General features: G+C 45.5%; 1 protein-coding gene across 2 annotated transcripts in view; it reads right to left on the bottom strand.

The window, feature by feature from the left end:
* Window positions 1-20,072: 20,072 nt before the first annotated feature.
* The window catches only part of LOC122942038 (zinc finger protein 335-like), a 91,949-nt gene continuing 85,650 nt past the window's right edge, over window positions 20,073-26,371 (bottom strand). For both annotated transcript variants that reach the window (XM_044299532.1, XM_044299533.1), the window contains exons 26-28: window positions 21,812-21,877; window positions 21,521-21,602; window positions 20,073-21,446 (exon numbers count right to left, since the gene is read on the bottom strand). In XM_044299532.1, the coding sequence (XP_044155467.1) occupies window positions 21,346-21,446; window positions 21,521-21,602; window positions 21,812-21,877 (249 nt within the window). In that variant the 3' untranslated portion in view covers window positions 20,073-21,345. The remainder of the gene's footprint in view (window positions 21,447-21,520; window positions 21,603-21,811; window positions 21,878-26,371) is intronic.

Genomic DNA, 26,371 nt, shown 5'->3' with positions numbered 1-26,371 from the left:
GGACAGTATCCGTATTCTGTGGACCGGAAAGTACATACATTTGGGTGCATGAGGCAGTAAAGGCCATAGCCTACAGCCCCCTGTGGGGCATTTTTTTTCTTTCTCTTGCCTGTATTTTGGACTGGAATGTATTGGATATCACTGACATAATGCTGTCAGTGCTGTCCAATACATTCCACACCTCTAAGGGTTACATAGCATCATAAATCAATATAATGCTATGAGACCCCTGCAGTGCTGGGAGGTCAAGACGGGAGCGCTCTTATACTCATGCTCCGAGTCCAGAGTGTACAACTCGCTTGTCTGAAAGCGGCCTCATGCAGTGTCCCACTACCCACGTGGGTACTGCAAAGTTGTAGTGTTATGCTTTGTACGCTTTATATATAACCTGTTTTATGCTGCAGTGCATCTTTATGCATATACCCTGCCTACAGGTGTGTTAGATTCCATTACATTGAGCCTACCACTAGGGGGAGACAACACATCCCATACATAGCCAAGCCCATGCCTAGTTAGGCAGTGTTTTTTGTCTTCAGTCTTCAGCCCTGAGCTGAAGTGGTCCACATCATGCTCAGAACTCTGCTAAGAGTTAGTGGACATCAGCTAGTTTAGCTTCAGAAAGGGATATTAATCCAGAAAGCACTAAAGAAACAGAGACCCAAAGGGTTACGGCCATCTCTCTACGCGCCTTAGGACCTTTGGAGGTAGAAGTGAAGGATTCACCAGCCTCACTAACCTGCACTGGGATAACAGGAACCAGTGTAGAAATCCTCTACCAGTAAGCATAAAATCTATATCATTAATAGCCTAAGACAGACATTACACCTGTGAGCAGTGGACCTCTTGCAGCTTTACCTCTGTCCCTCTTAAAGAGACTGTATTTCATATCTGGAGACTGTTTTATACTTGGATGTAATCGTTATCAGAAGCAACGTTCAGTAAAAGTTATAAGCTGGATTGCATCATCCTTGTCTCAGTCTCCAATTCCTCAGTTAACACTACAGTAAATGGTTGTACCACCATAAAAGGTACTGGCGTCACGACTACAAGGGACCTTGCCATAGGCACATTAATACAGACCATCAAGGGCACCTGGAAACCACCATCTGGCCAGTGTCCCTTACACCAGAGTGTGCCCCAGAGAATCTTTGTGCCGTTCTCCTTATGACTTGTGCAGGCCTGCCCAGGGACGACATAACCGTGAGTAACCAGAACTGTATTTACCTTGGCCCATCTAATGCTCACACCGTGACCTCACATATAATTCCCCTTTTGGTCTGGCTCACTGCACTAAGGCTAGTTTCACACTGGCAGAACAGCCTGCTGGATCTCCCTGGATCCAGCATAGTTGGATGTTACCACAATGCCCGCCAGACATGCTGCCGCTACCCATATTATATAGTCAATGAGGCTGGCCTTGTAGTAACATCCGGCTATACCGGATCCAGAGATTTCTGGCAGGCTGTTCTCTGCCGAAACAGGTGGGAAAGAAGCCAAGGTACACTTCTGAATATCAATGGTTTTGATTGGTTGGGGTCTAAGTGCTGAGACCCCCTACTGATCGCTACATTGAGGCGGTAAAAACACTCAACTGAGTCTGAGTCTATGAGCCCATCTGCAGAAGCGAGGAAACAAAAGCGTTCAGCCAAGCGTTTTTTTTTTTTTAGGGATTCACAGGGGTCTCAGCCATCGGACCCCCACCAATCAATACTTTTGATATTACTATGAATAATCTAAAGTTTTTAGAATGTGCAGTTAGTCTTTAAGGGAGGTATTAGGAGGGTCTGTGTGAAGGAGGTGAAGTGTGCATTGTGCTTCCAGATAACTGTATGCAAGCATACAGCCTCTGCAGACTGTTACCGTACACAGTGTATGCTTCAGAGCCCACATTATGCTAAAAACACAGTCTTGAGGGCTGCATATTCACAGAAAGTGATCCAGAAGCACAAGACATATTTCACATTAGATGTGCTCCTACACAAGCTGGAGATGGTCAGTCCCTGCAAGGTTTATGCAGTAGTTGGCTCGTATCCTCAAGGTAAATATAATTTATGCACTATACAGCAGTATTTTTGAGTCTCTGTGCAGTGGTATTAAATTGGCATTGATATTACTCCCTTATATTCATGAGCATTTTAGTTTGTTAAAAACAAATTATCATACCTACCTGGGCTTAAAGGGATTGTCCCATCTGGACAACCTCTGGTGAGACTGAAGCTGTCCTGGCATCAGCTGGTGGCCATAGGGTTCACCTTCCGTAACATCCCCCATGGGTTACATTCAAGTCTGCAGTCGTGTGACCTGACAAGGCCTGTGTCATCAAGACATCACGGAAATATTGATGAACTGAAACTTATTTGTAAGGAAGAATGGCCCAAAATTCCTCCTCAATGTTGTGTAACTCTTATTTGCAGCTACAGGAAATGTTTGGCAAAGGTGACTGCAGCTAAAGGGAGATTCACAGGATGTTAAATTCAGGGGGAACTTACTCTTTTTTTTGTACAGGATATTAAATTCTGGGTTCATAGATTTTTTTTCTCCTTGCACGGTGGATGTTTGCTTAATGTGCTGTAGGAAGGCACAAGGGACCGTCGTTGACGGTATGTGTCACCGAGGTTCCTAGCCTCGGTGGAGTAAGACAGTTTTCCTGTGTCAGTAGCAGTTGCTGTTTGACACCTTGCTATTTAGTATAGCTGTAATAGCTGATCCGGGACGGCTCTTACTGGGAGTAGACAAAGTTCTGGGTGGGTGACTACCCCCCATGTTCCAGGCCGGGTTTTGAGAGGCCTATAAAAAACAGCCAGCAGTGTCAGGTGGTGGTGATGATCTCTCTCCGACATTGGAGGCTGGAGGCCTGAACCTGGGAGGACTGCTCTGTCCTATGCTATGCCGACCAGGTGTGGGTTAACACCCAGGATAAAAAGGGTGACTGTTTTTGCTGTATGAACTGTCTAGGTGTGAACGAACACCAAAACTGCAAATGGACCGTCGTACTGTTTTGTTGCCATAACGCTACATGCACACGAACGTTGCTTGTTTTTTTGAGGATAGGATGCGGACCCATTCATTTCAATAGGTCCGCCAAAAATGCGGACAGCACACTGTGTACTCTCCGCATCAGTATGTCTGTTCCATAGCCCCACAAAACAAATAGAACATGTCCTATTCTTGTCCGTTTTAGGCATTGTTACAATGGATCCACAAAAAAAAAACGGATGGCATATGGATGTCATCCGTTGTTTTTTTTTTTTTTTTTGCGGACCGCAAAAGACATACGGTCGTGTGCATGTAGCCTAAGGTCTCATTGCACACAACCGTTGTTCTGGTCCGCATCCGAGCCGCAGTTTTTCGGCTCGGGTGCAGACCCATTCACTTCAATAGGGCCGCAAAAGATGCGGACAGCACTCAGTGTGCTGAAAGAAATTGGGTCAGGAGCAGCACAGCAGACGGCTTGTGAAGGGCGATCTAGTGGTCTTGCAATAGCTGGGCAAGGGGTCACAGATCCAACGTGATCCAAGGGTATATAGAAAAGGTAGGAGGCCACAACAGCATATCCACGAAATCCTCTTTATTCAAACGAGCGCCTCACGACAAGGCATAAAATTAACAGCGACGTTTCGGCTATGACTAGCCTTTATCAAACATGTATAACAATTAAAATCACTGCATATAAATACCCATATTAGATACGCCCACAATACTGCTCAACCAGTAAAATCTAGAAACTGTAGGTAACACCCACCCATCACTAGATGTCATCAAAATTATTCACATAGATCAGCTGACTAGAATCCCATATTCACCTGTGGGGAATTGTGTCATCTGTTTCTCCTTACAGGTGATGGCGTTACGCCGTTCATAATGCGCATGTTGTCAATCTCCATCGCATCATCAAACCGCGTCTACTGCAGAGCGCCGTCAAGCAACCACGTGATGTGTACGTCAGAGGGCAGCTCTCCGCTCCGCCTATCCGCATTGATGAGCGTCATCAAACGGCGGCCCGCTTGCGTCATCGGAAGCGGCCGGCTATGCATCATCAATACGGGCGGCTGAAAAGACGTCATCAAGCGGCGCCATGCTTATGAACTATAGTCGCGTCGCATAGCGATGTGAAAAACAGACATGCGCATAAATGAGCAGCGAAACAACAAATGAGCAAGGTTCATATGTCAAAATAAATCATGTATGGAGTGACAAATATAGAGACACATAACCCCATACATTCTGACAAGTAATACAATAGATAAGGTCAATACTGTGAAAGTAAAGGTCAGGGATGAGTGGCATGTGGGCCCAATGGTTATGGGGCCCCCATGCCAACCAGGCCGTCACTTAAAGAAAACAAATAGGTGGGTGTATTGGGCAATCAATTATATGGTAATGCAGTTGAAAAATATACAACATTAAAATACAAAGCAATACAACACAAGAGAGATCAACGTATGCCTGCCACATTGAATTCTAAATTCAACCCAAAGGGGTGTAAAGACTTCAATGTGTAGATCCACTTGAGCTCCTTCTTCCTTAATATTGCGTCCTTGTCTCCTCCTCTCCGCAAAGGTCCCACACTATCTATAACTCGAAAACGAAGTTGGTTGACCGAATGCCCTGCATCTACAAAGTGCTTTGCGACAGGTTTATCCATGTTTTTGTTACGTATGGTGCTCTTGTGCTTATTAATACACTCCCTAACCTCCATGGTGGTCTCACCCACGTAGGTGAGGCTGCAAGGACACTGGATGGCATATATCACATCCCGTGACCTACACGTATAATAACCATTGATTTTATATTTCTTGCCACTATATGGATGGAAAAAATGGTCCCCCTTGAGAACATTCCCACAATTGCAGCATGATAGACATGGATACGTCCCGTTTTTGCGGGGAGCAAGTAATTTTTGTTTCACTGTCACATCGCATATATCTGTTTTAACCAGCCTATCACGTAGGCTAGGATTCCGCCTGTATGCCATCATCGGTTGGGAATTGAATTCTTTTATCTCTGGCAACCCCCGCTGGAGTATATGCCATTCCTTTCTAAGGACGTGGGCAATATCGCCACTATCCCGACCGAAGACGGACACAAACGGAATCCTAGCCTCGGATGGAGTTCTCACTGTTTTCTGTAGTGCAGTGCGTCTGTCAACCAACTTCGCCTTCTTTTTAGTCCTATCAAGTAAAGATTTAGGATAACCCCGTTCCATAAATCGTGTGCACATAGCATCCACTTTTTGTGTGCACACCTCCTCATCAGAGACAATTCTTCTCACACGTAGAAGTTGGCTCCATGGAATGGAGTCAAGCATTTTCCGTGGATGATAGCTATCATGCATCAGAAGGGTGTTCCTGTCAGTGGGCTTCTGATAGAGATCAGTAGCCAACCGACCACCGGTCACGTACACCCTTACATCAAGGAACTGCAACTCGCTAGTCGAAGAGGTGACTGTGAATTGTAATCCAGGGACTCCCGCATTCAAGTGGACATGAAAAGAATCCAATTCATCCACTGTACCTGTCCAAATCATAAAGATGTCGTCGATGTAGCGCCACCAACATAGGACCCTCCCAAAAAAAGGGGAACGGTAAACCAGTCTGTCCTCCACCTCGGCCATAAAGATGTTAGCATAAGTTGGGGCCACATTCGACCCCATGGCCACACCCCGCTGTTGTTGGTAGAAGGTGTCCCCGAAGAGGAAGTAACTCCTCCTCAGGACCAACTCCAAGAGGTGGAGGACAAACCGGCACACCCCAGGGGAGAGCCCCATGTCGGCCAGGGCCACATCGACGACACCCAATCCATATGCATGGTCAATCGAGGTGTATAATGATACAATATCAAAGCTGACCAATAGATACTGGGCGGGTAATTCCAAATCCTGTAATTTCGATAAAAAGTGGCCAGTATCCTTGATATAGGATGGGGCGGAGGTCGCCCGGACCTGCAGCAGTCTGTCGAGAAAGACAGACAATGGATTGAAAACCGAGCCCCTACCGGAGACTATTGGTCGGCCCGGTGGGTCATTCAACCTTTTGTGAATTTTGGGTAGTATGTATAACATCGGGGTGACAGGGTGAGGCACCACAAGATATTGATACAGTCCATCATCGATGACTGAATCCTGTAGCGCCTCACCCAATATCACCCCGACGTCACGCATGATATCCCATTTAGGGTCCCCAGATAATCGCTTATATACTTCAACTTCGCTTAATTGTCTGTCAATCTCGCAAACATACCTAGCAGTGTCCATGACGACCACCGCCCCACCCTTATCGGCAGGTTTGATAGTAATGCGGGTGTCACGTTCCAAAGAAGAGATAGCTTGTCGCTCAGCCTTGGAAATATTACTACGTCCAAGGCTGGTCGTAGGGTGTACGTGACCAGTGGTCGGTTGGCTACTGATCTCTATCAGAAGCCCACTGACAGGAACACCCTTCTAATGCATGATAGCTATCATCCACGGAAAATGCTTGACTCCATTCCATGGAGCCAACTTCTACGTGTGAGAAGAATTGTCTCTGATGAGGAGGTGTGCACACAAAAAGTGGATGCTATGTGCACACGATTTATGGAACGGGGTTATCCTAAATCTTTACTTGATAGGACTAAAAAGAAGGCGAAGTTGGTTGACAGACGCACTGCACTACAGAAAACAGTGAGAACTCCATCCGAGGCTAGGATTCCGTTTGTGTCCGTCTTCGGTCGGGATAGTGGCGATATTGCCCACGTCCTTAGAAAGGAATGGCATATACTCCAGCGGGGGTTGCCAGAGATAAAAGAATTCAATTCCCAACCGATGATGGCATACAGGCGGAATCCTAGCCTACGTGATAGGCTGGTTAAAACAGATATATGCGATGTGACAGTGAAACAAAAATTACTTGCTCCCCGCAAAAACGGGACGTATCCATGTCTATCATGCTGCAATTGTGGGAATGTTCTCAAGGGGGACCATTTTTTCCATCCATATAGTGGCAAGAAATATAAAATCAATGGTTATTATACGTGTAGGTCACGGGATGTGATATATGCCATCCAGTGTCCTTGCAGCCTCACCTACGTGGGTGAGACCACCATGGAGGTTAGGGAGCGTATTAATAAGCACAAGAGCACCATACGTAACAAAAACATGGATAAACCTGTCGCAAAGCACTTTGTAGATGCAGGGCATTCGGTCAACCAACTTCGTTTTCGAGTTATAGATAGTGTGGGACCTTTGCGGAGAGGAGGAGACAAGGACGCAATATTAAGGAAGAAGGAGCTCAAGTGGATCTACACATTGAAGTCTTTACACCCCTTTGGGTTGAATTTAGAATTCAATGTGGCAGGCATACGTTGATCTCTCTTGTGTTGTATTGCTTTGTATTTTAATGTTGTATATTTTTCAACTGCATTACCATATAATTGATTGCCCAATACACCCACCTATTTGTTTTCTTTAAGTGACGGCCTGGTTGGCATGGGGGCCCCATAACCATTGGGCCCACATGCCACTCATCCCTGACCTTTACCTTCACAGTATTGACCTTATCTATTGTATTACTTGTCAGAATGTATGGGGTTATGTGTCTTTATATTTGTCACTCCATACATGATTTATTTTGACATATGAACCTTGCTCATTTGTTGTTTCGCTGCTCATTTATGCGCATGTCTGTTTTTCACATCGCTATGCGACGCGACTATAGTTCATAAGCATGGCGCCGCTTGATGACGTCTTTTCAGCCGCCCGTATTGATGATGCATAGCCGGCCGCTTCCGATGACGCAAGCGGGCCGCCGTTTGATGACGCTCATCAATGCGGATAGGCGGAGCGGAGAGCTGCCCTCTGACGTACACATCACGTGGTTGCTTGACGGCGCTCTGCAGTAGACGCGGTTTGATGATGCGATGGAGATTGACAACATGCGCATTATGAACGGCGTAACGCCATCACCTGTAAGGAGAAACAGATGACACAATTCCCCACAGGTGAATATGGGATTCTAGTCAGCTGATCTATGTGAATAATTTTGATGACATCTAGTGATGGGTGGGTGTTACCTACAGTTTCTAGATTTTACTGGTTGAGCAGTATTGTGGGCGTATCTAATATGGGTATTTATATGCAGTGATTTTAATTGTTATACATGTTTGATAAAGGCTAGTCATAGCCGAAACGTCGCTGTTAATTTTATGCCTTGTCGTGAGGCGCTCGTTTGAATAAATAGCACTCAGTGTGCTGTCCGCATCCGTTGATCCGTTCCATGGGCCCGCAAAAAAAAAATATAATAACATGTCCTATTCTTGCGTTTTGCGGGCAAGAATAGGCATTTCTACAATGGGCTGCCTGTTCCGTTCTGCAAAAAACATAACGGTCATGTGCATGAGTTTTTGAGTTACAAACTGGTCTTTTCCTCTACTGCGTCCACTTGTCCTGTCTCCCAGAGCGAATCCCCACAGTGCTCAATAAAAGACATGAATGGTCCATTTCTGGTACTAGTTTAATGAGACTGTTTGTCTATAACAATTAGACCACATTATATTCATAAACTATGTGGAAATTCAGGCTTATTCCAAAAGGTTTGCTTACTTTTTCTTGCACATATATGTAAACAGGGCTGGTTATAGCTAGAGTTAAGCGAGCAAGCTTCGGATGCTTAATCCGAAGTCGCTTCGTTCAAAACTTTGGAATAATATTGTACGAAGATTCGTCTCTGTACAGTATTAGAATGTATGGGCTCCGATGAGCTGAAGTAAGTTATTCGTGAAGGTTGAATAACTTTGGTAGTTGATTTTTTTTAAAGTGGAACCTCTAAAACTTGGTTTAGGTTCCTAGTACTAGTCAACAACAATATCTGTATGGCGTTTGTATGTTCTCCTGTGTTTGCGTGGGTTTCTGCCTGCCTCTCTGGTTTCCAACCACACTATAAAAACATACTGAGGAAAAAAGTATGGTTTATCCTCAGGGTAGGACATCTTCTCACCAGCAGTCCAACACCCCACTGAGCAGCTGTTTTACAGTCGCTCTTTTAGTCTGTGCAGGAACTACACAGCTCTGTCCATTGTGCAGCGACAGTGCTGGTTACTGCTGTGCTGAACTAAAGGGCTCTGGAGCTGCGTAATTCCATGCCGGAGCTTCTGCAGAACAGCTGATCACTGGGGATGTGGGATGTCGGACCCCCCTGATCAGATAGTGATAGCCTATCCTGAGGATAAGCCACCCTTTTAAAAAGCTGGACAACCTGTTATGATGTGAAATGACTCTTGTAGGTGCTGAGAGTTGTAGTGCCTAGATAGCAGCCACTGGACCCTCCGGCAGGCCTCGTGCACAGTGATGCAGATCAGATGCAGGTCAATGGGACAGCATAAAATAAGAACATCACATTGTGTGCTGTCTGCATCTATATGTCCGTGCCATGGTTCCGCAAAAATAATAGAGCATGTCCTATTCTTGTCCATTTTGCGTACAAAACAAAATAGGACATTTTTATAGAAGGGAGAGGAGAAAAACGGCGGCATGCACACGGCCAGGATCCGCAGTTTGCGGATGACAAATAGGCCTATGAAGAATTTTCAAGTTGAGCTTTTGAGCCCCTTAGGTGAGAAAGGCGCTTTGCTAATGGTTGTTGTAGACAAGCAATCAGACTGTGGAAAAGCTGTTTTTAACGTAATTCTGAAGCAACGCCTGGGCGCCAAGTCACTGGCAAGAGTAGATATCCCACAGAGCAGCATCAAATAGGTTCAGCAAGAGGCACAGGGGGAATTAAAGGGAACCTGTCACCGGGATTTTAGGTATAGAGCTGAGGACATGGGTTGCTAGATGGCAGCTAGCACATCCGCAATATCCAGTCCCCATAGCTCTGTGTGCTTTTATTGTGTTAAAAAAAAAACGATTTGATACATATGCAAATTAACATAAAAGAGTCATATCTTACTTGTGTGACCAGAGAAGAGTCATATTTTCAAGCTCTGACTCATCGCAGGTTAATTTGCATATGTATCAAATCGTTTTTTTTACACAATAAAAGCACACAGAGCTATGGGGACTAGATATTACAGATGTGCTAGCGGCGATCTAGCAACCCATGTCCTCAGCTCTATACCCAAAATCCAGGTGACAGGTTCCCTTTAAGCAGGGTACAGGCTGGGACATCAAAAATGGATTCCATTATTAAATTAAAGATGCACTGAACAGCCAGCCTTTGAAACCTTTGCACATATTGCTCCCTGGCATTCAGTCTATATTAGATCCCAAGGACACTGGGAATATGATAAATATATCAAGATCTATTCAAAGATGAGAAGTATAGTTAATATTATGTAAAGGAGAGCAGCATAGCGGCTGAAGTGTAAGCTATAAATAAATCCCCTTGAGCATAGGACATTCACATTAAGCGCAAGAAAAAGTCAGAACATCTTGGTACATTCTGCATAATGGCTGAGGTACATAAAAGTGTTACCTGAACACGTTAGAAGAAGCTTCCTGTAGTTCTGATGATATAGTGCACATTGTTATCCCCACACTCAAGCCAGATGAGGGCAATATGCTTTTCCACTAACCATGGAACGACTAGCCACTGAATCCTTGTATAAAGCTGCTTATAAAAGAAATGATGGAGGAAAACAGAGAACATGTCCCACATTTCTTCATTATATCAATCTGGGACCAAAAGACTGCACGTATGAACTAATAAAATCCTGCACCACTTAACTCTTAGACGACCTCCGCAGTCAGCACTTTAAATATGGTGCCCGCTCCCTAACTCAGCAGGCATCACAGAGCAGAAAGCCAAGGGCTAATGTCTGCGATCGGCAATTACGCCAATCGCAGACATTTAACCCCATAGATAAGTGGTGAAAATGCAGGACCTGCACCAGTGACAGCTTTCCTTTGCTGAGATCGGTGGAGCTGTTAACTTGTAATGATAGGCAAGGGAGTCTCCAGCAGGCTCAAACCTACCACAGGAATGTTCTATTCACGCCTGAAGGTAGCAGCACTGCTTTGGAATATACTGAATTAGGGTGACATTAAAAAAGGAAAAAAATAAATAAATAAAAAATCAAATCATTTACTTTTTCCCAAATTTTAAATATAAATATATAAAACAATAAAAAAATAAACATCATAGGCATAGCCGCATCTGAAAATGTCCATACTATTAAAATATAAAAATATTTATTTGATACAGCGAACAGTGTATTTTTCATCTCTTCACCTCACCCCCTTGTCAAAAAAAAAGAATAAAAAGTGATCAAAAAGTCATACACATGTGAAAATGGTATCAATAAAAACTGCAGATTGTCATGCAAAAAATTAGGTCTCACACAGTTCCATAGAGGTAGCTATAGGAAAAGTTATGGGGGTAGAAATATGGCCATGAAAAGAAAAAAAAAATTTTTTCAAAGTTATTTTTTTCAGTATTAAGAAAAATCGTTATGTAGCTGGCTGACATTAGCAATGTGCTAATGTCAGCAGAACATAACTGTGTGACATATCTGCCTGCCTGCCGCCGTTCGCGCTAAATAAGGACTTTTATAATATGCAAATTAGCCTCTAGGTCAGGGATGGCCAACCTGCGGCTCTCCAGCTGTTGAAAAACTACAACTCCTAGCATGCAAAGACTGCCTACAGCTATCAGCCTACAGCAGGGCATGGTGGGAATTGTAGTTTTACAACAGCTGGAGAGCCGCAGGTTGGCCAGCCCTGCTCTAGGCGATAGTGGGGCGTTGCTGCAGCACCTAAAGGCTCCGTCCTCTCACCGTTTGGCACGCCCTTGTAAAGGTGATTGACATCCTCGGTCTCCTCCATGCCCCGCAAATCCTGCGCCGTCCATTTTAGTATTAGGTGCTGGCGCAGTGAGTAAAGGACGACAGCAGGCGATGCATGTAATTCTGCCTATGCTGATAATGATAATAACTACTGACCTCATAGTGTCATTCACACCTCTTCAGAGCAACTATGATGCACTTTCAATTTTAATTGAGTTTATTAAGACCCAAATCGAATCTCAATCAACCAATTTGGACAAATTGAATTTCAAGAAATTTTCTCAGAACCACTACTTAATGCTAACTCCTAAGGTGACAAATGTCTGTCACTACACTATACTGCCCTCAGAGGCCCTGTACATTCCCAATAAACTATAGCTTGGACCCCAATGATCAGTTGTTATATGCAGCCTAATCTGGCAGCAAGGCTGAAATTGCCTACAGCGCCACCACTGAGGAGATTTAGCATGAAGTATAACATGGTCCCTGTTAAAATCAGCCGACTGTCTTTAGAAAATATGGACATTCCAAGTCCTACAAAGTGTGATACTCTTTATAGCTGCACTTAACTCCAGATAATTGGAGGTCATGAATGAGGGCCAAATTTTAAAAGGCTATGTACACCTTCGGGGGTAATTTTTTTATGATTGCACTTTACTCATTTTGGGATAAAAATAATTTTTTCATTTGGTCTTTATTAAAAATATTGAGCAATTCTGTCACAAAGGATTAACTGTTTTTCTAGCTGTGTGAATCATAAATTTTACTTTCACTTTGTGCTGGTCATCTAAGAACCCTTATCTCTAAATTACTAAAAGGTCCTAAACATTTATTTAAGCCACAATAATATCAGTAAGCAAAGAATTGAGCTATAATGAATGTTTATAAGGTCCATCAGCTGAGCTGCCTGATGGAACAGAGTGAAAATTCAGACCCTGCTACTAGAAAAACTCAAGACTGTAGAAAGACCGTGGGTAAAAATAGCTCCATATGAATATAATGAAATTCCCCCAAAAGGTGTACATAGCCTTTAAAGGGGTTCTCTGGGAATGAAAAAAATTAGGGGAGCAATCAGGGAAAATAAATTGCCCTCTGTCCTATTAGTACACACACCTGTCCTAATCACACAGGAGGAAACGTTACGTCAGAACACTGAGCTCAATAGCTGCCTCAGCCTCCTCTATGATCCTGAATACAGTCTAATAATATTATAAGTGAAATCTCTGTGGGGAAGGAGTTCATGAGGAGACATGAAGGACAGAGAGGGGGTGATGAGCAGCAGCACTTGTATGCAGTCTCCATTATCCCAGTCTGTCCTGTCCATCCTCTCTGTACTTCTCGTCTCCTCATGAACTCCATTTCTACAGAGATTCAGCTGAAGATCATATTAAAGTGTGTTCATGATCATAATTAGAGATGAGCGAATTTCATATTTTGAAATTCGTTTACTGGTATAAGCTGAATTGCGTTATGGATTCAGTTACCACGGACCATAACGCAATTCTATGACGGAATGCATAACGGAATGCCTTTAGAGGCATTCCGTCATAATAGAAGTCTATGGGCTGCAAAACAAATCCATCCCGTTTCCATTATACAGGGGACTCCTTTCCTGCATAAAGGAAACGGGACCGATCCATTTTGCAGCCCATGGACTTCAATTTAGAGGCATTTCATCATAGAATTGCGTTATGGTCCGTGGTAACGGAACTTTTTGTGCCTCGCTAGACAAGGGTGTGTGGCTTAGAGAAAAGGGCATGGCTTAACGGTAAGGAACCTGGCTCAAAATGCGTCAACATGCTCCAAAATTGTGCCAAACTTTAGTGCAAAGCAAACCAACCAATAGGGGACGTGAAGTTAAACAAAAGCATCTAACTTTTCTAACAAATTCTAAATTTATCATATAGTGTTAGCCACTGGGATACATCAGGCTCATCATTAGACAACATGGTCAAAGTTTACTGTCTATATATTTGAAAGGATTAGTAAGTCTGCCCCACTATACATACTCTTCTCACAATCACAAGTGATTATTTTTTTTTAATGCACAATTAAAAGCATATATACCTTCACACACAGCAGTCACCATACAAAAGCCATATAAAAAGACACTGGACAAGTGCTTCATACTTCATGAATCATTTTACTGTGGTTGTACTGTACAGAGGCCATACGTTTTGGACGCTCTCTAGGTCTTCAATATGTGACCATCTTGCTTTTCACAAATGGAAGGGTCCTTGTTTCCCATGTAGCCGCATAAAATATACAAATATACACATATACAATAAAAAAAATAAAAAACAGCAGAATGTATGCAATGCGTAAGCATGCATGTGAATACTGTGTACACCAAGGCCATGATAAAATTACACTTCAAGCAGCTTGTCGCGGATTTCACCCTATGCATTGCAAATGAATGATAAAACCTGCAACAAAATTGACATACTGCGAATTAGAAAAGCCGCATCCCGCCCTTAAAGGGAATGTGTGACCAATTTTTTTTTAATGTCAGTTAAAGAGGACCTTTCATGGGTCCAGACTTTATAAACTAAAGTATTAGGATATGTAGGGCATATGGCGGGGATCTAATAGCACTTACTATTTTTCTGGGCGGCACGCCGTTCGCCCGCTGTGGCCCCTGTCGTATTCTCCTGCCCTGCATGTTAATTTTCGCCTCAGTACAGGGAGGGGGAAACGCCAGGGTTTCTCAATGGGCTTCTCCTTCTCCCTGGCTGTGACGCTTTCTGCTGCGATTGGACTGCGCTACAGCCAGGGAGAAAGACGACCATTGAGAAACAGGGCAGTCTCTGTTACGATGCGAAAATTAGCATACAGGGCAGGAGAATTAAAAGTGGGCCACAGCAGGTGAACGGAGCGGCACCCAGAAAAAATTGTAAGCGCTATAAGATCCCTGCTGTATGCCCAACATACCCTGATACTTAGTTTATAATGTCTGGACCCATGAAAGTTCCTCTCTAAAACCAGACAGCAATACGCGTCCTTTTTCTCAATCTGTTTTCATTTTATGATTGTAGATTATTTTTTAAATTTTTATTCTATTTCATTAACATGATTATGGAGGCGGACATCTTGCCTGAGCTGTTCTTAACAGCATTTAGACATACGCTTTACAGCAGCCACCACGGACCATAGATACAATGGAGAGGAACTGACTCATTGACTTCTATGGGAGATTTTTCTAGCCATACTCTGTGAACCATGCAGAGCTGTGACCATGACCTATTGTGAATGGTGGATCCTGTGTTATCTATACACAGAGGTGATATCTGGTATTCTAATCCTGCATGTGATAAGCAGATAACGGCAGTAATGTGTACCGACCGAGAAGTGGAGCCTATTAGGCTTAGTGGCCAGTGCAAAAACTGCTGAATTGTAATATATATATATATATATATATATATATATATATATATATATATATATATATATATATATATTTAGACATGGAAAATTCTAAATAACACCACCAAAAATTATTAAAAAAATATGTTTAACATACAAACATAATTTAAACAATAGGTCATTGTCTGATGACAACATTCCCATAAATTCCGCTACATGGGCATAAGGTTTGTACTGCAAATTTCCGCAGGAAAAAACAAAGCAATTTCACAGCATGTGAGTTCATACTCTCCTATAGAAATACTGCATCTAAGGACTAAGGGCTCATGCACACGACAGTATGGCTTTTTCAGTGTTTTGCTGTCCGTTTTTTACGGATCCGTTGTTCTGTTTTTTGTTTCCTTTCCGTTTTTCCGTATGCCATGTACAGTATACATTAATTACATTAAAAAAATTGGGCTGGGCATAACATTTCCAATAGATGGTTCAGCAAAAACGAAACAGATACGGATGACATACGGATGCATTTCCGTATGTGTTCCATTTTTTTTGTGGACCCATTGACTTGAATGGAGCCAAGCACCGTGATTTGCGGACAAGAATAGGACATGTTCTATCTTTTCACGGTACGGAAATACTGAAACGGAATGCACACGGAGACACTTCAGTTTTTTTTGTTGAACCATTGAAATGAATGGTTCAGTATATGTACCGCATACTGAACTAATTAAATGGCCAGTATACTGAAACGCAAAATACTGTTGTGTGCATGAGCCCTAAGGAAGAATACCGCCTTAGGCTTCACGCATACGACCTGTGGGGATTCGCTCTGGTAGACCGGACAAGCGGACGCAGTATAGAGGCAAAGACTAGTTTGTAACGCAAAAACGTCAGTGTTTTATTCACACTTATGGCAACAAAACAGTGTAACAGTCCATTTGCAGTGTTGGTGTTTGTTCATACCTAGACAGTTCATAAAGCAAGAGTCACCTGTTATCCTAGGTGTTAGTTCACACTCGATCGGCATTACTCAGGACAGAGCAGACTGCCCAAATTCAGGCCTCCAGTCTAGCACACAGCTCAGATCCCAATCCAGCGATTGCCAGAGCTCCTCTGTCAGAGAGAGAGGTAATTACCACAAGCTGACACTGCTGGCTGGGTTTTTTATATAGGCAGTCAAGACCTGGCATGGAACGTGGGGAGTAGTCACCCACCCAGCACTTTGACTACTCCCAGTAAGAGCCGTCCCGGATCAGCTATTACAGCTATACAAAATAGCAAGGTGTCAAACAGCAACTGCTGCTGACACATGAAAACTGGCTGTTACTCTACCGAGGCCAGGAAACTCAGTGACACATACCTTCCGTCAACGACGGTCTCTTGCGCCTTCCTACAGACCATAGCCGTTTTTGCGGTTTGCAAATTGTGGATTCGCAAAACATGGATGTCAGCCGTTTGCGTTCGACATTTTGCAGATCGCTACCTCCTGCCCTCTGTAAGAGCTGCCTATTCTTTAAGAATAGGACGTGTTCCAATTTTTGCGGTACTGAGGAACGATCCTCAAAAAATCTGTATCAGATGAGAACCAAAACCATGGTCGTGTGTATGAGGCCTTAATATGGCATCTGATCACTTTTTCTTTTCATATCAGATCTGTACAGAATCAGAAACTGTATGAAATCAGTACAGCCCCAAAGAAGCCTATGGTTAGAGTTATGCCATGTCCATGAAGGAACCTTTTTAGCAGGTGTTTTCATCTTTCTAGGAAGATAAAGTCACTCTGTAGATCATAATTTTCCAATGGTGTAACGGAATTAACAGGTCAGAATTTTCCATCATTTTCAGGGCTGTCACTATGGAGTATATCGTTATTGGTGGTATTTGTTAGGAACTGTTCACATCCGGTTTTTGTCCTATGTTTTTTGGGGGGAAAAAAGTCTAGCAAAAAAACGTATACCTTAACGTATACTTTGTTTTATAATAGAATTCTATGGTGACGGATGCCACTGTAGGACATTCGTCAGAGGCATGTTTAATGGATACATCATGTGTATACCTTAAACGTCACAAAAACCTGATGTGAACACAGCCTTAGGCATCAAGTGTGTTCTGCATTTTGCAGAACAGTACGTCCCACCCTCTATTAGAACTGTCTACTCTTGTCTGCAAAATGGACAAGAAAAGGACATGTTCTATTTTTTTTTTATTTTTTTTCGGGGCCGCATGAAATGACTGGTTGCGCATTCAATCAGCATTTTTTGCGAACCAAAACTATGGTCATGTGCACGAGTCCTGTGATGTTTTACTTTTCCTTTGTACAAAGTACTTCTGTATTATATCGTAATTGCAATAACAGCAGAATATACATGAATATGAGGTAGATGATACGTATACTGTGAGCACATTAGTTATGTGGCAGTTAGTATATGGGAATATATGCCGCTTGGTATGAGCTGAGTTTTTGAAGTGGAGGTGGTACTGTGATTTAGAATGGACTTTAAATGCACACAATGGCTGTAGAATGGAGAAAGGACACATCATTATCCATGTGTTAATGTGGATTTAGATGGGCCAACTGAGCGGTTCCTTCCTGACAGTCAGCATTTATATGCAGCGATCTCCTTCACTGTACGAGGACGGGGGAATCGCAGCAGATGGCAGTTTACGCCACACGATCTGCTGCCCAGAAGCCATGACCGGTGGCGCCTGCATGAAAGGATCAACCGATGAACGAGAGTTTCACGGCTCATTTAGACGGCCAGATGATCAGGAACGACCGTTCGCTGGATGATTATTGGTGCATCTAAAGCCACCTTTAGTCAACAACTTTTCCTTCACCTTAGGCCTCATGCACACGACCGTTGTGTGCATCCGTGGCCGTTGTGCCGTTTTCCGTTTTTTTTCACTGACCCATTGAGGGGGGGGGGGGGAGGGGGGCTCGGCATGCGGCATGGGCCTGTATCATCTATCATTTTCTACGCCTATCTACGAGGACTCGAAAAACTGGCCGGGGAGAATTTTCTGCAACAGGAAACAAGAAATGGTAATTGACACCCCTTGATTGCACTCATCTCTGTTCTGCAAGAAGGTGCACACCAACATATCCTGTGGACAAGTGTCCTTCATTATTAAAGGGGTTTTACAGGATTGAAAAAACATGGCTGATTCCTTCCAAAATCAGTGCTACATCTGTCTGCAGGTTGTGGGTAATATTGCTGGTGTGCTGCGGTTTTTGAAAAAAAGTAGCAATGCTTTTCTACTCCTGTATAACCCCCTTTCATTTTTAGGTTTAGTGTTCCTATAACCCTGTTATTGCAAATATATCTCGTATCCTGCTAAATCCCAGGATCACAGTTTTCAGAGGATACCAGGCTCTGTGTTCTAGGTGTAATACTCAGGGCACAACATAGAAAGTTTTACTTCCTGGTCTTGGGGGGGGGGGGGGGGGGGGGGGGGGCCTATTTAGTCTATTTCTATTTAGTTGTACTGATTTGTAGACATAAGCACCAGTAAGATGCATGAACTCTGCACGTCTTGGACTATTAACTTAAGGAGGGCTGGTGCATCGCAGGCTCTGCTTGTTTGATTCATTTTTATGCAATTATCACAAAACTGCAATCATGGCGCCCATCGGTGGGTGCAGGGTGGCATTTTTCACAAGCTTGCAGGTGTCTATTTTTGGAAAATACATGGTGGAGTAATATGATGCATTTTATAAATGAGGTTTTATTTGTGTTTGGAAAAGTGTGAAAAATTTCCTGGTGGTGAAAGAGTTAAAAGGGAGCCTTGTCACACTGAATACGCAATCTGATTTGCAGGAAACATGTTACAGAGCTGAGCAAACTGACATATAGCTTAGCGGGAAACATTTCAGTATAACTTGCATTTAAAGGGTTTGTCACATGAAATATATTCTACAGTTTTTAAACCAGCACCTGGATCTAAATACTTTTGTAATTGCATTTAATTAAAAATTTTGCATAGCCACTGAGTTATTCAATAAAATGTATCTGTATAGCGCCAACTGCTGTTTTTTTCTTATTTCTTTGTCCTGCTCACTGAGATGGCCGCACATGCTCAGTTTCATCCTTCAACTGCCTCCAGAGCTGTGATAGGGAGAGCATGGGCACGCCCCCTGAGCTGTGATAGAGAGAGCATGGACACGCCCCCTGAGCTGTGCTAGAGAGAGCATGGACACGCCCCCTGAGCTGCAGCAGAAAAGACACTCCCCTTGAGCTGTCAGCTTGATATAAATCTAGCAGAGCAATGACTGGGGAGATTTCTGGATCCATGTAAGGTACAGGGCTGGTTCTAGATTTGTCAGAGATTGCCACGTCCTATATGGTGCCTGACTCATTTTTTTACATTAGTCATGGGATAACCCCTTTATAGTCATTTATATCTATGCCCTTTGTATGTGCTACTTACTGATTGACATCTCTGTGTGCAAAGCTATACAGGGAAAACTGTCAATCACTGATACAAACGCCCACTGAACTCCAAAGCATAGAAAAAGCTGAGATTTGAACAAAAAAAACTTCTACTAAAACTTTTCCCACCAAACCATATGTAAATCTGCTCAGCACCTCCTGCTGTATAATAGGCTGCCCATAGATTGCACAGCATTTCCAAGCCGACAGGTTGGATTTAAAGGGGTTATCCAAGACTATTAAATTCCCCCCCATATGCCCAGGCCCCTCACAATTAATATACTTACCTCGCTTCCCACGACGCTCCTGGTCCCCGCACATCCACTTCTCCCCGTGTGCGGATGAAAACATCCGGTGTCAGGGTGGAACAGCCAATGGCAGGCGGGGACAGGGACAAGCCTCCCTAGCGTCACCCACAATGCTAGGGAGGCTCATCCCCACCTGCCATTGGCTGCTCCCCCCCAACACCGGATGTTTTCATCCATGCATAGGGAGAAGCAACAGCAGTGGTGCGGGGACCGGAAGCGGCGTGGGGAGCGAGGCAAGTATATTCATTGTGAGGGGCCCAGGCGTTTGGGGGAATTTAATAGTCTTGGATAACACCTTTTAACATTCAGTTTTTACTTATGTCATTTCCTATATCGTTTTTCCTAATGTATTTAAACCCGTAGAATTCCCTGGTAGTGATATCAGGCAACATGTTCAGCAATGTGGAGAGAACTGTATTCTTTTCTTACAGATTTTTCTCCATTTTTTTTAAGCCACAAATATCCAGGTCCTTGTATTCCGGAGAAACAAATCTGTGCAGGTCAAAAGCTTTGCACAATCCTGGACGTTTCAGCATTTCTATTCATTGTAGTTCATAAACCACTTGGCTTACAGTCAACAAAGTAAGAAAGGGCTCCCTCCTGACTGGCTGAGCGCGGCCGCTTTTGGAGAAGTAGTCCAGACTCTGATGAAGGGCGAAGGATGCTTCTGACAGAACTCTGCTGACTTCCATCAGGGATCAGGTGCAGAAAGAAGATTCTCATTTGGCACACCTTTCCCAAATAGAGGACAGTGCCATCGGACAAATCAATAGAGACGCTGCAGCGCAGGGCATCGGGAGAGAATGTCTCCTCGCACCCCTCCCGTCACAAAGGCCACGTGTGAGAGAAAACATAAGGGGCTGCTCGCAAACTGGGTTTTGTTATCTGCAATGGCTGGAGGTCAGCTTCAATGGCTAATGTGTAGCCAGATGCCGTGGACAAGTGTTTATTGAAGAGGAAAACGGGAGGAAGAGGATTACCCGATTTCACGATTATCCTTGTACTCGGGGGATTAAGTACCGAAATCTGCCCTAATCCCTTTAATCTGATAAGAGAAGAGGGAGTAAAATCACAGATCAGACACCAGTCTCTGCACCAGATGAGGTGAAAGAGTAGTGTAAATGTATTTCGATCAGCCCAGATGATTGCTCATTACCAGATCTGTGTTCGTGTTGAAGAAAACAAATGCTTTTGCTGAAAATCTTAGCGATGAACGAGCCCAGGGCAGCGGAGGCCGCGCAAGACGTTTCCTCAGCAACTGTCAAGGGCTGTGCTGAACACGCACAGAGCAAAGCTAACAACTGCTGGCACGCTCAGGGAAGCCGAGGAATGAATGACACCGAATGTCAAAGCACTATTTTGTAAGATCCATGTTCAGTACGGCATGGACAATGGGCTCATTCATCAACTTCACAGGGTCTGATATGGTCTACAATATAAATAAGTGTGCGGGCTGATGACATCACCGAATAACATAAATCACAGAGCCGCTATTCTGCCAGGGTGATCACGTCGTATTGAATCTCCTGCTGTAGGGCCGGCTCGGTTTCTGAAGTGTACACCGTCTGGGCCATTGCTGCATCTGCCACGGCTGAGAGACAAGAAAGCGGGTTATGGCTGCGTAATATGTGATACGTGTCTGGGCATACTGCAAGCACTGCTAACCTGTGACAGCAGAGTGGGCTGCAGCTTCAAGTTGTTCCTGAGTCAGAAGTTGTTGTGTGGGTGACATGGGCACAAAGTGGATCTGCAGAGCAGAGAAATCCAATCATTAATTAACACTTTGCCCTGAGCCCTGTTGCCTGTCCCTCAGTGACCTTCATTAGTAGATATGGCTCAATGAACCAGACAATACCCATTAGTACTTTAATAACATGGGAGGTCTTGTAGGACAGCGCTGGTCTAGGACGGTATATGGGAAAGATACTGAGATACCACAAGAGGACATTTAGTCACCTGGGGGTCTTGAATGAACGGTCCTCCTGGTTCATACTGAATGTGAGTAATTTGCCCGTCCTGAACCTAGAAAAAGATCACAGCAAATAGACAGCTAAAAACGTTATTTGTACCAAGGATCTAGGGAAATTTTTTTTTTTTTTTAAATCCACCGACAGGGTGGTGATCCAGCGGGATGGCAAAGTTTAGGCTGCTTTTGCAATGTCCATTGCAAGTTCGAAAGATTTCCTGACATTTCCATACAGTACATCTGTCATGGATGCCACAGCATATACAGTGGCATCCATAATGCAAAGACCTGCATGTTAAAAAACAGTATACCATGCGTTACATATATTTACAGCATGCATCTGTATGGAATAGCGCAGCGGACTGAGCTGTTCTATGCGGCATAAAAAAGGATCTATGTGGTATTCCAGTCGGACAGAGGCCAAAAGGATGCGATCTTGGTCTCAGATTCATGGCAGGGGCCCGTTCCCAGCACATACAGCAAATGGACATTGCAAAACGCAGTGTGTGAACAAGCCATATTGGGAAAAAGTAGAAGGCAGTAACCATATCAAGGGATGAACTGGAACAATATTGAAAGGCTAGTTTCACGCTAGTGTTAAAATCTTCATTGTATCTGGCCTTAATGACTATAACAGGACCCAGCAGGGATCCGGCCTGTTTCTGGCATTAGTGCTGGGATTCAGCCAAACAAAAAAACGAGATTTTTGTATAACTTACCAGTAAAATCTCTTTCTCGCTCTTTCCTTGGGGGACACAGAAGACCTTGGGTATAGCTCATCTCCATAGGAGGCGTGACACTAAGTGAAAACTGTTAAGCCCCTCCTCCACAGCTATACCCTCAGCCTGGAGAGAGAGACTGCCAGTTGCGTGTCCAAGCAGTGAGAAAAGGCAAAGTCCAAAAGTGGAACCAACAAGCCAACTACCCAACGGGTAAAACAAACTCGGAAACCGTGCAGAGAAAAACAAAGAATGGGTGGGTGCTGTGTCCCCCAAGGAAAGAGCGAGAAAGAGATTTTACTGGTAAGTTATACAAAAATCTCGTTTTCTCGCCCAATTTCCTTGGGGGACACAGAAGACCTTGGGACGTTCAATAGCAGTCCAAGAGGGGAGGGACCACAGCACCAAGGCAAGGCACCCGAAGGCATCAAGAAACCGCCGCCTGCAGACCAGGCGGCCCAAGGCATCATACGCCGAAGCCCCAGTGCGCACCCTGTAGAACTCGGTAAGGTGTGCAAGGAAGACCAGTGACCGCCTTGCACAAATGCATGGCCGAAGCCTTATGCCTACGGCTCAGGAGGCACCGACCCCCTGGTGAAATGAACGGTGACACCAAAAGCAGAACCCTGCCCGCGGTGCGGTAACCACAGCAATAGACACTCAGAGAGCGAAGGAAGCCACCCTGGAGGCCGTCAACCCTTTGCGCGGACATCCCGGAAACACAAGAGACCGAACGCCGACTAGAGTCGGAGATCTCCAAGGAACAACTGCAAACCCAAACAATCTCCAAGCGGTGAAGCGCCCTTTCCCGGAGACGGGAAGGGGATGACCAAACCTCGTAGATAAGAAGGCAGATACCACCCTCAGAAGGAAGGGACGGGATGGAGAAACAGCCCTGTCCTGGAAAAGGACAGAAGGCACAGAACACGAAGGGCCACCCCTCAGGCACCCGCCAGACATGATGGCAACAGCAAACACAACTGTACAGGACAGAAGGAGTAGGGAGAACTTCCACAATGGCACCAAGGGAAAGAGTGGAGCGCCAAGAGCTCAATGTGTAATTCCCAGGACGGTACCAGGGAACGGTACAGAGGATACCAAAGAGCCACTCTGTGGAAGAAGGTCAGGACAGGCCCAGAAAAAACGCTGCAAGGGGAAGGACAGCGCCGACACTTGACACTTCAAGTAACAGAGTCCCAGTCCCAGGGTCAGGCCGGACTAGAGAAAGACAGAACCAAAAGGTAGAGAAAAGCAGAGTGGGGGAATGCCCCGCTCACCACAAACCCAGGCAAGAACCCCAAGTCCGACAACCGAACCTGGACGAAGCACAGTCGGGAGCGAACACTAGCGCGCTCGCAGGAATCGCTAGGCAAGCGGGAGAAAACCCAACGTGACCAGGCGCAGACCAGTAACAAAACTGTCTCGTCGGCCCCTGAACAACATAGTCCCGTATCCAACCGGAATGGGGGAGCAGAAGGACAGACGGAAGAAACCGGAAGGGTCCGCCCAGCAGCCAACAGATGCCAGGACAAGACAGGCCAAGTCGACGTAGCCACCACAGGAAGGAGTTCTACAGACCTGGTGGGAGCAAAGGACAAACGTGACCGAAGGGTAGTCCTCCCAAGTTACCGAAAAAGTAAGTCCAGCAGGACCATATGCCCAGAATGGAAAGGCAATCTGCACCCAGCGGGAGGACAGAATGCAATAGGCCCGGCAACAGGCACACAGCTAGTACTGCCAGCGAAAACGAGGGAGACGGTACGAGACCACAAGTAACGCCAGAAAACATCCAAGTGAACAACCATGCTCACCCCCGGGGGGGAGGGGGCAATGACGAAACAGCCCCTGAGGCCTGGCCGGTGCAGAAGCCACCTCGGAGTGACAAACTCAGAGAGGAAGCCAAAAAAAAAAAAAAAAACGAGCCGGCGAGGAAAAGCAGCCGAGACAGAGGCCGGCAAAACACCCTCCAAACCGAAAGGAGGAATGGCAAACAGGGAAGCCACAGGACAGTCCAAAAGCCGAATATCGGCTACCCTGTGAGACGACCTGCACATCGCCTCGCAAAAGGCGAATACCCTGAAGAACCCAAAGTGGAGGTCCCTCAGACCTGGATAGACGAGCACCCAAGAGAAGTTGGGTGACCTACCCGAGAGGAGCGGTCAGTTCCTGGTAGCAGATCAGATTTAAGTGCAGAAGGCGCCAAAGACAACACTCTCGACCCCGACGGCTTGCGCGGGGAAGCAATGTCACGGGAGGACGAACGGGTACGCATCAAGGGACCCCGAACACTCCCCAGGTGGAAGGGCCAATGAACATGGCTGGTGCAGTCACAACGGGACCATACCAGAGAATGAGTGCCACCCAGCTCGGCGCAGTAGCAAGCCAGCAGAGCCCGTCTACCCATATACAAGGTATACAGCGGAGAATACATTGGGCATTCAATTGTTGTGTGTTGGACAACACCTTAGGCTCATACAGGTGGACAGAATGACCTCAGAAAAGAGTGCAAAGCTAGCGACAATCAGCCTCACCCCAAGAGAAAAAAAAGTATGTTGCAGGAGGAAGGGAGGCATACGTACTAGGAAACCGCAGGCAGCGAGAAGGCCAACCCACCCACTGGAGGAGAAGGCAAACACGGCCCAAACAACGCACAGAGCGCACAGCCACAGCATCCCACAGTATCCATGGAAGTGCAAAGTGCAACCCGAAGGGAGTTATGCACAAGGCTAGTACAGGGGGGCATGCTATGGAACGCAAGCAGTCCGCCCGGAAAAGGGGGGAGAAGGCACCTGGCAAACTCTGCAGACGGCAAGAGTGCAAAGGCCCGCACCAAAAGGACCTAGTGAAGGGGGAAGGGTATGCACAGGATTATCCTAGCACCAAATGATTGTGCAATAATCCACCCAATACCGAATTTTGTGAGAGTGCAACGAGTAGTTCGCCAATGAAAGGGGAACGTCCAGTACAGCATACAGAAGGACAGCCGTGAATCTCATGAGCGCGCAAAACACCGCCCATGGAATGCGAAATGGTCATGCCCAAGGCCAGTGCCGTTTCCAAAAGGAGTGCAAGCAGCGCACCCATGTTTAGAGGGCCATGCTCCTGGCCAGCAACGTATTCGGTGAGGGTGCAATGAACCGCACACGGCAGCATCGCATCCCAGGAGAGCGCGAGCACCCCGCCACGGATGGGGCCATGCACATGGCCAGCAACGTACTGGCGCCAGAACAAACACCGTCAGTGAAGGTGCATGTATGTCGCCTGAGGAGAGGAGGCATGCCCATGCCGGCAGCAAAGCCAGCGAGTGCGGTACACCGCCAAGGAAGGGGGGGGGGGGCATGCATATGGCTGGCAGCGGATCCGGTGAGAGTGCAAGCACCCCGCCATGGAAGGGGGTCAAGCACGAGGCCAGCAACCTACCGCGAGAGAACAACCCCAGCCAGGAAGAGTATGTATGCCGCCTGAGAGAAGGAGGCATGCTCAAGGTCAGCAGCGAAACCAATGAGAGTGCAGCCTACCACTTATGAAAGGGAGTCATGCACAAGGCCGGCAGCGAATCCAGTGAGAGTGCAGCGTTCCGCTTATGGAATGGGGACGTGCACATGGCCGGCAGTGAATCCAGTGAGTGCAGTGTTCCGCATATGGAAGGGGAACGTGCACATGTTTCATACCCACGGCCGACAGCGAACCCAGAGAGAGTGCAGCGTACCGCCATAGAAGGGGGTTACCCACATGGCCGGCAGGAATCCAGCGAGAGTGCCGCGCTCCGCAAGAAGGGGGGTCGTGCACATGGCCGGCAGGAATCCAGCGAGAGTGCCGCGCTCCGCAAGA

This window comes from Bufo gargarizans, chromosome 6, assembly GCF_014858855.1.
Source record: "Bufo gargarizans isolate SCDJY-AF-19 chromosome 6, ASM1485885v1, whole genome shotgun sequence".
Lineage (NCBI taxonomy): Eukaryota > Metazoa > Chordata > Amphibia > Anura > Bufonidae > Bufo > Bufo gargarizans.
This window is presented reverse-complemented; position numbering and strand designations above follow the sequence as displayed.